Genomic DNA, 17,097 nt, shown 5'->3' on the forward strand with positions numbered 1-17,097 from the left:
TTCACCCACCATAGCTATTGTAGGTTAAATCACCTTGCTCCAGGCTCTGACCCTTGCTGTGCCCCAGCCCCGTGATGAAAAGGGTTCTCATTTGCACTTCATCTGGGGTGAGGATTTAGGCTCTAGGTTTGTTCATAGAATGACTGTGTGTCTTAGAAATCAAGTGATTCTGGCAAAACTGTCAGGGAGAAAACAGTTTAGCTCTTTAGTTATTCTTCCTGAGCAAACGTGTGGGCTGGTTCGCTGGGTCGACGTCTCCCTGTGTGAACATGACCCTGCTGAGTTGGTTCTTTAGGGCAGAGATGGGTCCCCAGTGTGAGAATACACAAAGCTGGTGGTCAGGCTCCCAGGCCCGCAGAGGGTCCCAGACTCTTGCCTCCTGGAGTGCTAACTGGAGAGGCAGCTGGGCCACAGGTGCTCACGTTGGATGCAGGTGGATCTCATCCATGGCATTTCCGCCTGTCCCTTTTTCCCTTGACGGCTTTCCTAGTGGCCCACGGCCTCCCCCAGAAATGTGTTTGGGGCTTTGTGGGACTGGAGAGAGCTCTGACCTGGCTCAGCATTCCCTGGGATGGCCCGGCCTGGGGCTGCAGACAGCTTTTATAATGAGGGTGAGCTGGCCTTGTCTCAAATCCCATCCACATCCAACCCCAGTGAAAAGACACATTGGAGCACTGAGAATGTCCTCCCCAGGGGCTGGTGCCAGGGAAGCTGCTGCTGGACATGACTCGGCCCACTCTCGCCTTCCAGGGAGATTGAGTACAAGGAACTTCAGCTGTCCCTGGAGCAGGTGTCCACTGCCAAGTCCCAGGACTCCTGGAGGACCGCCTTGTCTACCTCACAAGAAACTAGGAAATTAGTGAAACCCAAAAATACCAAGATGAAGACAAAGCTGAGAACAAACCCTTACCCCCCACAGGTAACATGCATGTCCTGCAGCTTTGGGGTGCTGACATCTATCCTAGGGGTTCGAGACACCTGGACACGTTAAGGAATGGGAGCCTCTCATTTCACAGCAGGGATCTCCCTGCCGTGCAGCAAGGTCCCTCCGGGAGGTCCTGCCTACACGGTAGTGACAGCCTGGGAAGGCTGACATCCCGGTGGGCTAGCCAAGTTTAGGAAACAGAAGACTAAATTGGAAAGGCTCTTCAGCCTATTAGAATCCACGGGTTAGATTCGAATGGGCTTGACGGGTTAGAATCCACGGGTTAGATTCTAGACTGGTGGGTTAGAACACCAGTCCATTGTATTTCCACAGCATTTAAAAAATGAAAGCCCTGCCTTTTTTTAAAAAAGTAGTTTGTGAGCTCTCAGAAACAGCAATTGTCAGCTGGGCGCGGTGGCCCATGCCTGTAATACCAGCACTTTGGGAGGCCAAGGCAGGTGGATCACCTGAGGTCAGGAGTTTGAGTCCAGCTTGGCCAACATGGTGAAACTCCATCTCTATTAAAAATACAAAAATTAGCTGGGCGTGGTGGCGTGTGCCTGTAGTCCCAGCTACTCAGGAGGCTGAGACAGGGGAATCACTTGAACCGGGGAGGTAGAGGTTGCAGTGAGCCGAGACAGTGCCACTGCACTCCAGCCTGGGCGACAGAGCAAGACTCCATCACAAAAATAAATAAATAAATAAGTGCTCTGACTGTTCTATGCCAAGTGAACATTGGTAGCATGGTCATTAGCAGATAGACCCATTGAAGGTCACTGCCTCCATATTATGCCAAAAAAAAAAAAAAAGAAAGAAAAGAAACAGCAAGTGTCCATGTGTGTCTGATTTGTTATTGGTTCGGGGTGTGGGATCTCTTTCTACCCTAGGAGTAGGTCACTGGGGTATCGCTTGTTGTGTGCCTGTCACCAGTGGGACCTTGCTGTGGTGGCGAGGGTAGGGGGAGCCCTTGGATGGGGCTGGGCCCCATCAGGGCGGATCTTGCAGGGCCGGAAGGCAGCTTCCTTCCTGCCGGCCCCTTGCTCGCCCTTCATCCATCTTCTTTGCCATGCAGCAATACAGCTCGTTCCAAATGGACAAACTGGAATGCGGCCAGCTCGGAAACTGGAGAGCCAGTCCCCCTGCAAGCGCTCCCGTTCCTCCAGAACCGCAGCTCCACTCAGAAAGTAGTGACCTTCTGTACACACCATCCTACAGCCTGCCCTTCTCCTACCATTACGGACACTTTCCTCTGGACTCTCACGTCTTCAGCAGCAAAAAGCCAATGTTGCCGGCCAAGTTTGGGCAGCCCCAAGGATCCCCTTGTGAGGTGGCACACTTTTTCCTGAGCACACTGCCAGCTAGTGGTGAATGCCAGTGGCATTATGCCAACCCCCTAGTGCCTAGCAGCTCGTCTCCAGCTAAACATCCTCCAGAGCCACCGGTGAACACTGCTCGGCACAGCCTAGTGCCAAGCTACGAAGGTGGGTCAGGTCTGCTCGTGGGGAAGGCGGGAGGACTGGGCACGGCTGGGGGCTGAAGCAGCCGTGGCGGTGGGTGGCAGATGGAGACAGAACCCTCACGCTTTGGGCAAACTTTCCCTCTTTCTGCTTCTAAGTAGGGCTTGCTGTGCTTTCCTGCTCTCAATGCAGGCGCTCCTCGAGAGTGAGAAATGGCAGTCTGCCTGCCTCGGGAACACTAGTGACAGTATAAAGGGCAAAGGAAAACCGAGTATCCTGCCTTCACGTAAATCCTGGCCACATTCACCACACAAAGGGGGACAGTGATTTTCAAAACCAGCTCCCATGTGCTGAGAACACCCCAGCTGCATTTCTTTTCAAGATTCCTTTCCACTCCATCCAGAAGTGAATATTTGAGACAAACGGCCTATTGGCTGTTTTCCCACACCAATTTTGGAAGTGGGGAAAACTATGGTGGAAATTCATGGGCTTGGGGACAGAAATGCCACTCACCAACCCAGGGCAAAGAACACAAACCCTCCAGGGCTCAGTTTCTTCACTTGTAAAATGGGGTCATAAGCTGTGATGTGCCTATTTCCAAGGACATGGCACACAGTAGGGGCCTGCCCTGCACATGCTAGTTCAACAGCAGAAAGGAATGGCTTTTCGCCTTCTTCTGGGGGCAGGCAAGCAGATGTCCTCTGCGGAGATACTGCCAGCTCTCCAGGACGCAGACTGACTCCTGTTTGCTCACTGGAACAACCCCAGGCAGAGAGTGGAAGGTGGGGACGGAGGTTTAGCTGCAGGACATGTATTCCCGTTGCACCCAGACTAACTGCCGCTCAGAGTGCAGACCGACATGGTGCAGATGTCCTGCAGTGCCACTAAAATGTGGGTGAAGGTGACATCAGGATTATGTGCCCCAGGTCGGGCCCGGTGGCTCACGCCTGTAATCCCAGCACTTTGGGAGGCCAAGGTGGGCGGATCACCTGAGGTCAGGAGTTTGAGACCAGCCTGACCAACGTGGTGAAACCCCGTCTCCACTAAAAATACAAACATTAGTTGGGCACGGTGGTGAGCACCTGTAATCCTGGCTACTCCAGAGGCTGAGGTGGGAGGATCACTTGAACCTGGGAGGTGGAGGTTGCAGTGAGCTGAGAGCACCCCACTGCACTTCAGCCGGGGTAACAGAGTGAGCCTCTGTCTCAAAAAAAAAAAAAAAAAAAAAAAAAAGGATGACGTGCACCAGAAAAGAAGCACACCGGCCCCTGCTTAAAGACAAAGGACTTAAAGAAGAGAGCTCCACGAAGTTCCCTCTCCCCGCTCTAGAGGCAGGTAGGGCTCTGCTCCTTTTGGGCCTCATCCTGCTTCTTCTGCAAATCCTAGGAATCTCTTGCTCTGTCTTGTGACTTGAAGCTGAGATAACATTTCTTCCCGAAGCTGAGAAGAGGGATAGATTACAGGAGAATGCCGCCTTTCTGGAAATCACTAGGACATGTTTTTTCAGAAGTAGCTAACTTAGAAAAGACCACACTGGCCACCAGGGCCAGGCTGCCTGCCTTTTGACCTGGCCTGTCCCAGGAGCCACTGATCCCTTAGATTTGCATCTGCCACACCCATGAACACCTTGGGTCCCTCACATAACCAAGGAAGGGATCCTCCAGAACATCCGAGCAAAGGAAGACAAAGCAAAGGGTTTTGATAATAGCTGAAAATATTACCCACTTGAGATTGACTTGAGTTTGTGTGTCTGAACTGGCTAATGCGGTCACATGGTATTTGACTTTTACCACTATTTTAAAAGTGAAAGAAGTTAACAATCTCCTTATCACACACTTGATAAAAAGTGGACCCAAGGTGCTAATTTGAGGCAATTTGCGATCAGCTTTCTAGTCTTTTTGGTATTAAAGGAAGACAAATGTTGACAAACAGAAAACGACAAAAACAAAACAAGAAAACAAGCCAGGGAGCTACTTAATGTCAGGCATCGGACTGAGTAGATGGGAGTGGTTATTTTTCATTACAACACAGCGAAACCGATCAGGGTGGTTACCACCCCTCCACTGAGGGACGGGCAGAAGAAGTCAAGGCAGACGGGGCCATGCAACACCAGGGCCTCTAGACCTCTGCCGTCCAATCAGGTAGCCACCAACCCTGTGTGGTCTTGAACATGGAAATTTGGCCAGTGCAGTGAGGCAGGTGTGACCTGTGCTCTCCATCTCAGTACCAAAAAAAAAAAAAAAAAAAGAATAAAATATCCCAATAATTGTTTCACACTGATTGCACACTGAGATAGTATTTTGGATATGTTGCATTACAGCATATTATTTAACAGGCATTCCACCTGTTTCTCTGCTTTGTATCGTGGAACATTTCAGGTCGCGTCCTGAGACTGGACAGCGCGGCCTAGACTAAGGCGGGGGAGGGCGACAGCGATCCCGCGGGTGGAGCGCGTGGGCGGCCGAGGGGTGGTGGCTGCGCCCGGGGCTTGGGGTTGGGGTGGCTGCGGTCGCGCCCCTTGCTGCCCTCTAATGTGTCGCCTGTCCCCGCAGCGCCCGCCGCCGCCGTGCGCAGGTTCGGCGAGGACACCGCGCCCCCGAGCTTCCCGAGCTGCGGCCACTACCGCGAGGAGCCCGCGCTGGGCCCGGCCAAGGCCGTCCGCCAGGCCGCCCGGGACGGGGCACGGCTGGCGCTGGCCCGCGCGGCGCCCGAGTGCTGCGCGCCCCCGGCCCCCGAGCCCCCGGGCGCGCCGGCGCAGCTGCCCTTCGTGCTGCTCAACTACCACCGCGTGCTGACCCGGCGGGGACCGCTGGGGGGCGCCGCACCCGCCGCCTCCGGCTTGGCCTGCGCTCCCGGCGGCCCCGAGGCGGCGACCGGCGCGCTGCGGCCCCGGCACCCGAGCCCAGCCGCCGCCTCCCCAGCCGGCGCGCCACTGCCGCACTACCTGGGCGCCTCGGTCATCATCACGAACGGGAGGTGACCCGCTGGCCGCCCGCGCCAGGAGCCTGGACCCGGCCTCGGGGCTGCTGCGCCACCGAGCCCGGCAGATGCGCACGACCTACATTAATTTATGCAGAGACAGCTATTTGAATTGGACCCCTCCGCGGACTTGCGGATTTCCACCGCGGAGGCCGCGCGCGCCGGTGCCGAAGGTCGAGGAGCGCCCGGGTCCGGGCAGGTGACCGCCCGCCTCTGTCCTGCGAGGGCCGGTGCGACCCAGTTGCTGGTGGCTTGGTTTCCTCACCTTGAAATCGGGCTTCACGCATCTTGCCTTGTCCCCAGCGTTCCACGATAGTCCCGCTGGGGGATTTAAGCGATTTCACTCCGCAAATATCCTCCACTTTCAGGAGGGAAAACCCACCCTGCCACAGTCCGCTTTTCCAAGTGGATGGCAGCCCTGGAAGGGGACGCCTGTGTCCCGAGCCCTTTTAGATCCTTAGGTGAAGGCAGAAGTGACGATTGTAAGTTCCCATGAATACACAACTCCACTGTCTTTAAGTCGTTGAAGAGTCTCATTATTTTTGTTTTTATTTAACCCTTTCTTCAAAAACCAACAAGCCAAGACTAAGGGGGTGACCATGCAATTCCATTTTGTGTGTCTGTGAACATGGGTGTGCTTCACAAATCCATTAACAAGCTCTTACTTCCCCCTAACCCCTATGAACTCTTGATAACACCAAGAGTAGCACCTTCAGAATATATTGAATAGGCATTAAATGCAAAAATATATATGTAGCCAGAGAGTTTATGAGAATGACCCTGTCAAGCTTAATTATTACGTGGCAAAATCCCTCTGGTCCACACAGCTCTGTAATTCACTAGGCTCGTGTTTGCTACAAATAGTGCTAATAAAGTTAAATTGCATGTGCAATACCAAACACTGTCAATGGACTGCACCGTGTGGAGGAAAAACATGCTTAAGGGGATGTAATGAAAATGATGTAGACATTTTAAGCATTTTCTACACATCAAGAAAACGTCATAAGAACATGTTACGTGTGCAACAGGTAAACAGAAATCCTTTTGTAAAGCACCAGCAGTGTTTAAAAAATGAGCTTCTATTAATTTTTATTTTTTATGGGTTTTGCTTAAAGATCTCAACATTGAAAAATACTGCCATGGCTCTGAACTGCACCAATGCATGGAACCACCGTCTTTCAATTTTCTTCATCCTTTCAACATTGCATCATTTTGCTGCTTTATCAAAATGGTTTATATTAGGAAACTTTCCACCTTTCTGAACGGAAAGAGGTTTTCCCAAATGTTTTAAACTCATTGTTCTAGAATCAAGTGCACCTACACCAGCTGCTCTCAAAATGTGAACTTTTTTTTTTTTTTTTTTTTTGCCAACCCTGTGTCACTTAGTGAGGACCTGATATAATCCCTACAGGGTGTCTTTGTCAGTGGGCCTCATGGTAAGAGTCACAATTTGCAAATTTAGGACTGTGGGTCATGCAGTGAAGGGGCTGGATGGTAGGAAGGGAGGTGCCCGCCTCTCCACGCACTCAGCTATACCTCATTCACTGCTCCTTGTGAGTGTGTGCACGGGAAATAAGCCGAGGGTATTTTTTTTTTTTTTAATGTTCATGAGTCTTGTAATTAAACCATGATTCTTGAAAGGTGTAGGTTTGATTACTAGGAGATACCACCGACATTTTTCAATAAAGTACCGCAAAATGCTTTTGTGTCTATCTTGTTATTAACTTTTGGGGCTGTATTTAGTAAAAATAAATCTAAGCTATCAGAGCAGTTCAATAACAAAGGTTACTGTTGAGGAAAAAGACCCTACTATAGATTGACAAGTGACAACGTGGAGAGGCGTAACAGTGTGTATGTACTTGAAAAAGAAAATGTGTACTAGTGACAACGTCCTTGTCTAAACAAGCTTCACCGTTTTCATAACCTAGAACATGAAGGAAGATTCTTACACGAGCTGGCTTCAGGACGGCCAGGGCTGAGTGCAAAGTTAGCAGAGCTGTTACTATGGCAACCTAATATTGTTACCTCCATCTTGAAGAGTCTGCACATTTAAGCTGGGGATCGCGTTTCTTGACTTCTGTGAGGCTCTGGTGGGGGACGAGGAAGCATTTTAATACATATGCCTCTCTTTTACAGAAAGGAAAAAAAATCGTCGTGGGCCCTAACATGTACCATGTTGACAAAAATGCCAGATCAAATGGATTTGAGAAATAAGCCCAATTCCAGGCTGGCTCAGCCCTCACGGGGCCTCCCAGGGAAAGGAATTCCTTTATGTTCTTGGAAACCCTTTTCTAGAAAAGCCATTCCATTCATACCTTTGTAAAGCAGTGGGCTGGGTGTGGAGGGCAGCGCGGAGGGTATCTGTAAGAGCCTGTATTTTCTGCCTCCCTTGCCCCCACCTCTTTTAGCCTTTTAAAAGTTCTATCAGCCCTGCCTTCGTCCCTTCCGCCCTAAGCCCTAAGAGTGGAGGAGGTTTAATACGGCCAATGGATCTTGTATAAAGTCTACCTAAGTTTTAATTTACCAGAGCTATAAGGCGGTTAAGGTAGACTGGGGGTGCTGTTACAGATAAAATGGGATACAAAGAACATTTGCAAATAAATGCCATAAAATTACAGTAGCTTGGAATTTTAGTGAATCATAGCCCGTGTGTTATCTAGAATGCATTATTCAAGCTGTTCCTAAACTTAAGTATGACATATAAAGTTAAAATCTTGGGAGGAAAAACTGTTCAGATGAAAAGTCAAGCAGTTTCCACAAAAGAATAAGAAAAATCCTAAAAATAATCTAAAGTTGTTACATTAAATTTATTTCTCACCTCAATTAAAAGGGTTTTTGCTTTGGGGTTTTATTCACTTTCATTCTTTGGAGTAATAATATTTCTCTTGTGTATGGCGCTGAATACTTCTGTCAATAATACATCAAAAAAAAAACAAAAAACAAAACAAAAAAACACCTGGCTTCTTAATACTTGGAAATACATACATATTCCTTATTATGTAAAACACTTTATTTATTTTGTAAAAATATGTTTAAATATGAATAAAAATACTGTAACCCAAAGTAGTTGCCTACTTTTAAAAATGAAACTTGTAAAAATAAGGTTGAGCCCAAACCACATAGAAAGTCTTAGTTTATTTTGGTAGACTTGCTTTTTATAGGCATTGGTTTAAAGTGATTCTTTTCAGAGACATTCCTTGAGAAGTTAAAATGCAGAGGCTTACATTTTCTTTTATTTCAAATATGCATAGTGATTAACCAGCAATAAGGATTCTCCCATATTCTGCCTGTTAAGAGCAAAGAGATCTGGAGAATGGACGCCCACCCCACCTCCCTTCTCCATCTGAAGCAGTGTGGTGAGGCTGGCTCCTCTCTTTGTTCCCAGACACCAGGGCAAGGGGCGACCATGCTGCATATGCTGTGGCTTGGGGGACCCCCAGAGGCTGTGCTCTGTGGCCCGTGCTCCCCCGATGTGGGCCTGTGCACCCGCAACCTAGTGGGCCACTTGCTCTCACATGAGGCAATGTCAGCCTGCTGCAGTGAAACTCAACCATGATTTTACTTCGAACACAAATCCTTCCTACTTCCACCACTCCCTGGCAGAGTTCCCAGTGCCAAAAAGCACTGCTGGGGTGGGGGTGGGGACAGGAAGCCCAGTTATTGCTGTGTTCCATTTTAGGGGGCACTTCCCCAAGAGTCCCCCTGAAACCTGTTACCAGCCTGGAAGGGAGGATATCTTGCCTTGTACAAAATACGGTCAATACTCAATGCACAGCCTCTAAAGCAAGGGCTACTCCAGTGTTCTAAAAGCACAGGCCAATCCTGAGTTTAGTGACCACATTTCAAAGATCATGAGGAAAATGCCAAGTTCCCATTAAGACTTTAAAGCGCCTTCACCTCCCAGGTTGCAGGGTGCATAAATGGCCCAAATTGGAGAGTGTGGTATAGCAGGTAGACGGGTTTCGCTAACACTAACAGCTATCAGTAAAATGCCTTTATTCAGCTAATTCTATAGGAAGCAGAGTTTTGAGAGTCTTTGGTTCACGTGAGGCAAAATCAGATTTATGGAAAACGCAGCATCTGCTTCAAGACTGCTTTATCTCCCTCAGACAACTGGGTCTCCTGTGCGGCGGAGAAGCGCCTGTTGGAAAGCACAGAGCACAGCAGTATGCCCGGAACATCTCCATATCCTTTGACAAGGCCACACTTCATTAGTTTTAATTTGCAGAAAGGAAATTAAATGATAACATTTTTTCCCCAAAGCAGAATGTCCAGAATAGGACTTCAGCTTAAAACAAAACATAGCATGTTTTTCATTAAATAACCCCCAAAGAAATTCAAAAAGTGATGGTGGCAGCTCTGAGAGGGCTTGCCTTATATTACAAAGTCTGAGAAATGAAACCTACATCGTTAGCCTCGAGATCTTTGTCTCTGATGATATTGTGCAGATGCCCTCTCAAGGGTGAGTCCATTTTGTAATTTGGGGGTGCTCTGGGCTTATATTTTATTTAAGTTTCTAATTTCAAAAGAAGGCTTGGGCATTTGGAGAAGAGTAGTTTCTTTGTGGTTTGTTTGTTCGTTTTTGTTTTTTTGAGAATAATAATTCTAATTGAAGCCTCATTTCCAAAAATTACTTTTTAAGTTCTTTTAATGTTTCATTTCCAAAAAATATATATTGGGTATTTTTTCTTCCTATGGGGTGGTCCTGTGCCTGGCTAAAGGTAGACAAATTTTTTATACTAAAAACCACAAGTTTCTGGAATTAGCCTGACTGGGTTAAGACCTGGATAAAGATGGTGCTAGTTTACAATGAAGGGATTTTGTTCAAAGCTGAAAGTGCCATCAAACTTTCTTTCCACTAATTTCAGCTGGGACTGGCAGGAAGAGAGAAAACTGGACAAAAATTGGCCTTTTAAAGCTGAAAAGTAACGGGTATGATTCATAAGTTCAACAGAGATAGGAGGGACACGGCAAAGGCATGGTGTACATCTGGGAAAAGCGAGTGCATATCAAAAGCCTTCCTTTCTTTTGTTCTTTCATGAGACTCGTAGCACATCAGATTTTGAATATCTTCTTTTAAAGCTATGTGCGTACACGCACGCACACACATATGCGGGCACGCACACACACATCCTCCCTCTGAACTGATGGTGTTCAGTATCAATAACATTTTCTTTCTTGGTAATATGGGGTAAATCAGGGGGGCAAAAACCCTGTGACTTCTGAGTGAAATGTCATGTCTTCTATATCCTGTGAGCTGCACAGTCTTGCGGGAATGCTCCACATCTCAGAGTGAATCTGAAACTGGGTTAAAAGCTCCAAGTCCTCCCTTGTATGTGGTATGAGTGTGCCTTCATCTCCAGCTGTTACAGCCAAATCGCCCACCTCCTCATCCAAGTGATGCCTAATCCGACATTTAAGGATTCTGAACTTGATCCCATCTCTTCACAATATGCAGTAAATTTAAATTTACTTAAGAAAGTAAGTCCCTAACTCAGGACATTTAAACTTCCTTAGGAAAGGAGAGCTCATTGAATGATGTGAAAGTAATTATCCGATTTCCTCTACAAGGTCATTGCAACCACACGGGTTAGCTGTGTCTCTACAGGTGTTTAGACTTCGCTATGGGGCCACACCACCGGGGGGAGAGTAACTCTTGGAAGTCTACCTTCCCTTTCCTTCATGAATAAAAACACAGAACAATGACTAAGTGTCAAATCATGTTCTTATAGTTCAACACCTCCCCAGATGCTTAGGCAGTGATAGCATACCTCTAACTCACCACTGTCCTGGGCCCAAGAGCATATTTTGGTTTGTTTTTTCTTTTTTCTTTCTTTCTTTCTTTTTTTTTTTTTTTGAGACAGAGTCTCGCTCTGTCGCCTGGGCTGGAGTGCAGTGGCCGGATCTCAGCTCACTGCAAGCTCCGCCTCCCGGGTTTACACCATTCTCCTGCCTCAGCCTCCTGAGTAGCTGGGACTACAGGCGCCTGCCACCTCGCCCGGCTAGTTTTTTGCATTTTTTAGTAGAGACGGGGTTTCACCGTGTTAGCCAGGATGGTCTTGATCTCCTGACCTCGTGATCCGCCCGTCTCGGCCTCCCAAAGTGCTGGGATTACAGGCTTGAGCCACCGCACCCGGCCAGTTTGTTTTTTCATAGACTAGGGGTAAAGGTCTCCACTACTGGGAAAATATCTGAATTCTCCCATTGCCATTTCCATGTAAAAACTCCCCCTGACAATAAACAGAAGTCCAAGCCCCAGAGGGGAGAGCGATCTCCCACCTGTGGGAGGGCTTTCCCTAAACTAAATGTTCTACTTCTTAACCATCTATCCCAGAGCCTCTTCAAACACCAAAGAAAACAACAACAAAACAAACCTAAAACAAAAAACAGAAACATAGAAAAAGAATCAAAGGCTTCACAAATGAATTGCAGGAAGAGAAAATTCACCTACAACTCTAAATTAGATTTCCAGATGCGTGGGCACGGACAGGCGGCCGCGATGAAAGCTGAATGCTCACGGTGGTGGTTCTGCACTGGGCTCGGACCCCAGCCCAGTGGCATCCTCGCCTGCTGCCCAGGTGCCAGGCCCGGTGAGTCAGGAGGGCAGGCCCAGCCCCGTCTCAGGGACGCCCCACATTACCGCCGTTTGGGGAGGATGAGGTTTCTCAGCATGTCGAAGGAGTTGCCATCGGGGTGCACAGTCACAACCTCGCCGCCCTCCTGGTGAACCTGGAGGAAGCCAGAATCGTCCAGGCCAACGATGGACACCTTTGGTCCGTCCGTGCTGCCCAGATGGACTTGCTGACCACTGAAAAGGAAGAACAGCGTGAGGTCACTGAGAGGTGTCACAGGACGGCTTAAGACAATGAGCTGAAGAATAATCCATGATGAGAGGGCTGGGGGTGCTGGGGAGACGGCTGAGGCTCGCTGCGGGGAAAAGGCAGCCTGGGCTGAGCTCTGACTTTCTTCCACCCTGGTGAATGGTTTTAAGAATTACTCAAATAACCAGCAGGGTGCAAGTTCAACAAGGAGTCGAAATTTCTTCACACAACGTCACTCCTCCTAATTCTGGTCATCTGCCGTGATGGTTCGAGCCACTTCCTCATCTTCCAGCACTTTGAAGAAACACTCTGCAACTCTAGGTTTTTTGGCTGAGGTTGGAGGAAAATAGCCTGAGTTGGCAACAATCTTTTATCTCATAAAACAAAGTTGGGTCACATCAGCCACAAGCGAAATTCATCCTGATCCTATTTCTTTTGAATATTTTCCAAATATACTGAACTCACGTCCTTCTTCACAGCTTTCAACATATAGAATTTTCTCCTCAAGTTTTTATTTTGAAGAATTTCAAATCACAGAAAAGCTGAAAGAACAGCACAACAAACCCCATATTCTCTTCCACTCTCACACCAGATGAAAACACTTTCCCTATTTGCTTGCTTTCTTCGCATAGAAACACATATGAGCACGCATTTTTTTTTCCTGCATCATGTAAAGGTAAGTTGCAGCTGAGTGTGGTAGCTCATGCTTGTAATCTTAGCAGATTGGGAGGCCAAGGTGGGAGGACTGCTTGAGGCCAGGAGTTCAAGACCAGTCTGGGCAATATAGTGAGACCCTGCTTCTACAAAAAAAAACAACAACAACACTTTTTTGAATTAGCGGGCTCTGTGGCACATTCCTGTTGTCTCAGCTACTTGGGAGGCTGAGACAGGAGGATCATTTGAGCCTGGGAGTTCGAGGTTTCAGTAGTGAGCTATGATGGCGCCACTGCACTCCAGTGACAGAGCAAGACCCTCTCTAAAAAAAAAAAGAATAGAAATAGAAAACAAATGAAAAAAAAAGTTTTTTAAAAGCTGCAGGCATTGTGACACTTTCTGCTTAAATACTTTATCTCCTGAGAACAAGAACCTCTTACAAAATTGTAATAGCATTAACCATGACCAGTCAAGAAAGTCTGGATACAAGAGGTCCATGTTCATGTCATTCCCACTGTTCCTTTAATATCCTTTGTGGATATTTCCCTCCATCCAGGATCACACACATTATATTTAGATGTCATGCCTCTTTCGTCTTCTCTAATCCCAAACAATTCTGCCACCTTTTTTTGTCCAATTGTTTGTGTGCAGACACTGACATTGTTGCAGGGCACAGGCCTGTTGTGGTAAATCAGTGAGTGGCCCTTGGACTTCAGCTGCGTGAGAATCCCCAGAGCATCTGTTATGACACAGGGTGCTGGGCCCAGCCCAGCGGTTTCTGATGCGGTAGCCCCTGGTTGAGGCTGAGGCCACTGCCTGGAATCTCAAGTACCACTGTCACCTAGAAGGTTTGACAATTTAGATGCATCTGATTGTTTCTTCACAATTAGAATCAGATTAAACCAATGTGAAACTCTCTCATGATTTCGGTTCTTCCCACCGCATCCCACCAGGAGGCATAAGATGCCCGTTTGCTCCATTATTGGCGATGCCAACTTGGTCAAGGTGGTGTCCATACATTTTCTCCAATAGAGGCACAGAAAATCATCATTCAGACCAGCGCTCGGTCCCTCATTTTAAGACACTGAACTACGGCCAGGCGCGGTGGCTCATGCCTGTAATCCCAGCACTCTGGGAGGCCGAGGTGGGCGGATCACGAGGTCAGGAGATCGAGACCATCCTGGCTAACACGGTGAAACCCCATCTCTACTAAAAATACAAAAAATCAGCCGGGTGTGATGGCGGGCGCCTGCAGTCCCAGCTATTCGGGAGGCTGAGGCAGGAGAATGGCATGAACCCGGGAGGCAGAGGTTGCAGTGAGCCGAGATGGCGCCACTGTACTCCAGCCTGGGGGACAGAGCGAGACTCCGTCTCAAAGAAGAAAAAAAAAAAAATACTGAACTACTAAGATACTAATAAAGGAGCTGAAAAGAATGAAGACGAGCCAGCACTGACCTGTGGACCCAGTATCGGTAATAAAGGGGAAGGACGCTGTTGGGCCCTTTGTCCTGAAACTCTTCGATCAGTTTCTCCAGCACAGTCACGACTCTGGCGATGAGATAATCGGCTCTCAAGGGCTTCAGTTCGGCCTTGTGTTGCTTATTGTATTCTGTGATGAGGTCGTTGATGCAGATGGTAGGGTTACTGTTAGTCACATTAAATCCACAGCCTGGACAAAAACAAACAATTGAGCAGCTCAGCCGGTTGATGGCATCACACATTCCTCTCTGCTACCTGGAAAAAGTTACAGTCTTGACTGTCAACTTCCTCCTTCCTTGTCCTCATTTCAGACTTCGTGTCTCTAACCACTTGAAGAATGACTTACATCTTTTTGTCCATCTTCCTTTTTGTCCTTCTTTTATTATTCTTGTTCAAGCTAAAACCATCTCAACCTTACTGCAAATAAGAAGGTAGGAAAAAAGAAAGCCACATTTGATTCAATTTAATTCAACAGATGCTATTAAATATGGGACAAAACGTATCAGTGTTGCCTCTGAAATAAGTGGTCTACCAAGCATTGCAGCTCTGCACTGAGTCCAATAGAGAATACAATCTCTTGTTTCTTCTCCTACTTGAGTAACAGATCCCATGCTTGAAAATAGAGAGTTTTATTCAGGATTTGGGAAGTAAACTCTGGATTCAGAAATTTCAAACCTTGGTCATGGCATAACCCTAGAATGCATCTTTTAATACTTTATCCTTGGAAGTCTTTGGTGCTAAGGTTATGCTGTTGGCAAGACACCGACCCATTTTCAGTGGACTTTTTATAGGCTCCTAAACCAAGGCTTCATGAGAGTTACCAGGGATGGTGTCTGAACAGGCTTATCTGTGCAGTTACTTAACACCACTATGCTCTCCAGGGAGAGGGCGGTGTCTTCAGAAAAGCTGAACTTCAGTGTTCAGCAGGACCCTGAATCGGCCTGGAAGAGGTCTTCAGTAAGAAATGAAATACTGCAAAAACTAGGCAGTAAGAAAACTACCATGTTTTCAGTGACTCTAAGAAAAAAATCCCCAAAACATTCGCCACAGACAGAACGATGCCATTTGTAACAACAGCATTCTCCGGCAAGTGTCCTGCCGTTTCCCTTGTGAAGGGAAGGACTGACTGGTCTCAGATTTTAAAACAATATACTGGCTATTAAAATACAAAGCAATGTCAATTACCTCTGGAAAAAAACAAGTAACTACGGCAACAGGGGCAGAGCTTGCAGTTGTTCATGTATTCATCCATTCCATGCGCACAGTAACTGAAGCGCCTACTGAACGCTTGTAACGCATTAAATTAAGTGCCATATAGCACTGAAAATTCTCTCCTGTGTTCAGAAAACTGGAATTCCCAGGATGAGTAGCAACACTGACTACTGGCCACTTAGGCTATGTCCTTCTAAGGACCAGTGAGCACCCTGCTGGCTGCTCTAAATCCCCAAAGTCAGAGACCTCATCCCATGGCCTTCAGAATTCAGTAAAAGCTATGGGTTCTCACCATAGGAAAATGTTTCATTCCCCTACTTTATTTTTATTTTTATTTATTTATTTATTTTTTTTGAGACAGGGTCTCACTCCAGTTGCTCAGACTGGAGTGCAGTGGAGCCATCATAGCACACTGCAGCCTCAACCTCCTGAACTCAGGTGACTTTCCATCTCAGCCTCCTGAGTAGCTGGGACTATAGGCACGCACCACCACGCCCAGCTAATTTTTTGTATTTTTAGTGGAGACAGGGTTTCGCCATGTTGCTCAGGCTGGTCTCGAACTCCCGGACTCAAGCAATCCACCCACCTCAGACTCCCAAAGTGCTGAGATTACAGGTGTGAGCCACCATACCTGGCCTATTTTTTGTTTTTGAGACAGGGTCTTACTCTGTCACCCAGAATGGAGTGTAGAGGCTCAATCACAGCTCACTGTAGCCTTGAACTCCTGGTTCAAGTGATCTTCCTGCCTCAGTCTCACAAGTAGCTGGGATTATGAGCTCAAGCCACTACGCCTGGCCTTTGCTTACCCCATGCTGATAACATTCATTAGCTCCCTGAAGCCATCCATGTGCCTCCTTGTTGTCTGTGGCCCCTACCTAGGAATCTCTGCATCAACTGCAATTACTCACTTAAAGATAGGAAATGAGGGAGGCTGGATGCGGTGGCTCACGCCTATAATCCCAGCACTTTGGGAGGCGGAGGCGGGTGGATCATGAGGTCAGGAGTTTGAGACCAGCCTGGCCAACATAGTGAAACCCTGTCTCTACTAAAAATACAAAAAAATTAGCTGGGTGTGGTGGCGGACACCTGTATTCCCAGCTACTTGGGAGGCTAAGGCAAGGAGAATCGCTTGAACCTGGGAAGCAGAGGTTGCAGTGAGCCGAGATTGCACCACTGCATTCCAGTCCAGGCAACAGTGCTGGACTCAGTCTCAAAAAAAAAAAAAAAAAGAAGAAGATAGGAAATGGAGCTATAAGTGTATGAAGTAGCTTGCCCAGAATAATATTGCCCCTTGGTGGCAGAGCTGGTAACACAGCTCTTGTATTCCCTGGCTGCCACCTGAAACACATGGTTACATGTTTTTCGACCATTGCTGGTTTCTGAACACAGGTTAGGTTCTACTGCCACAGAGTGAAGCAGATGACTGGACGGCCAGGAACCTAAGGACTTCTGAGGTTGCCTCTGAATCCATCTTCTTGCCTGATGTGGATGTGCTGCGGTGAAACAGGGATTCTTTTTTTTTTTTTTTTTGAGACGGAGTCTTGCTCTGTCGCCCAGGCTGGAGTGCAGT

General features: G+C 47.6%; 2 protein-coding genes across 7 annotated transcripts in view; one reads left to right on the forward strand and one right to left on the reverse strand.

The window, feature by feature from the left end:
- The window catches only part of SIM2 (SIM bHLH transcription factor 2), a 49,004-nt gene extending 41,508 nt beyond the window's left edge, over positions 1 to 7,496 (forward strand). The window contains exons 9-11 of the mRNA XM_010384861.2: positions 751 to 919; positions 1,998 to 2,406; positions 4,935 to 7,496. Of these exons, the coding sequence (XP_010383163.2) occupies positions 751 to 919; positions 1,998 to 2,406; positions 4,935 to 5,362 (1,006 nt within the window). The 3' untranslated portion in view covers positions 5,363 to 7,496. The remainder of the gene's footprint in view (positions 1 to 750; positions 920 to 1,997; positions 2,407 to 4,934) is intronic.
- A 3,891-nt stretch (positions 7,497 to 11,387) lies between these two features.
- HLCS (holocarboxylase synthetase) overlaps positions 11,388 to 17,097 on the reverse strand; it is a 255,067-nt gene continuing 249,357 nt past the window's right edge. For 3 of the 6 annotated variants that reach the window (XM_030915745.1, XM_010384694.2, XM_030915744.1), the window contains 2 exons: positions 14,292 to 14,505; positions 11,998 to 12,169 (listed from right to left, as the gene is read on the reverse strand). In XM_030915745.1, coding sequence (XP_030771605.1) covers positions 11,998 to 12,169; positions 14,292 to 14,505 — 386 coding nt within the window. Of the gene's footprint in view, positions 12,170 to 14,291; positions 14,506 to 17,097 lie in introns of all 6 variants that reach the window. The other 3 variants (XM_030915741.1, XM_030915742.1, XM_030915743.1) reach the window with 2 other exon arrangements.

The sequence above is a fragment of the Rhinopithecus roxellana genome, chromosome 13 (genome assembly GCF_007565055.1).
Source record: "Rhinopithecus roxellana isolate Shanxi Qingling chromosome 13, ASM756505v1, whole genome shotgun sequence".
NCBI classification, from domain to species: domain Eukaryota; kingdom Metazoa; phylum Chordata; class Mammalia; order Primates; family Cercopithecidae; genus Rhinopithecus; species Rhinopithecus roxellana.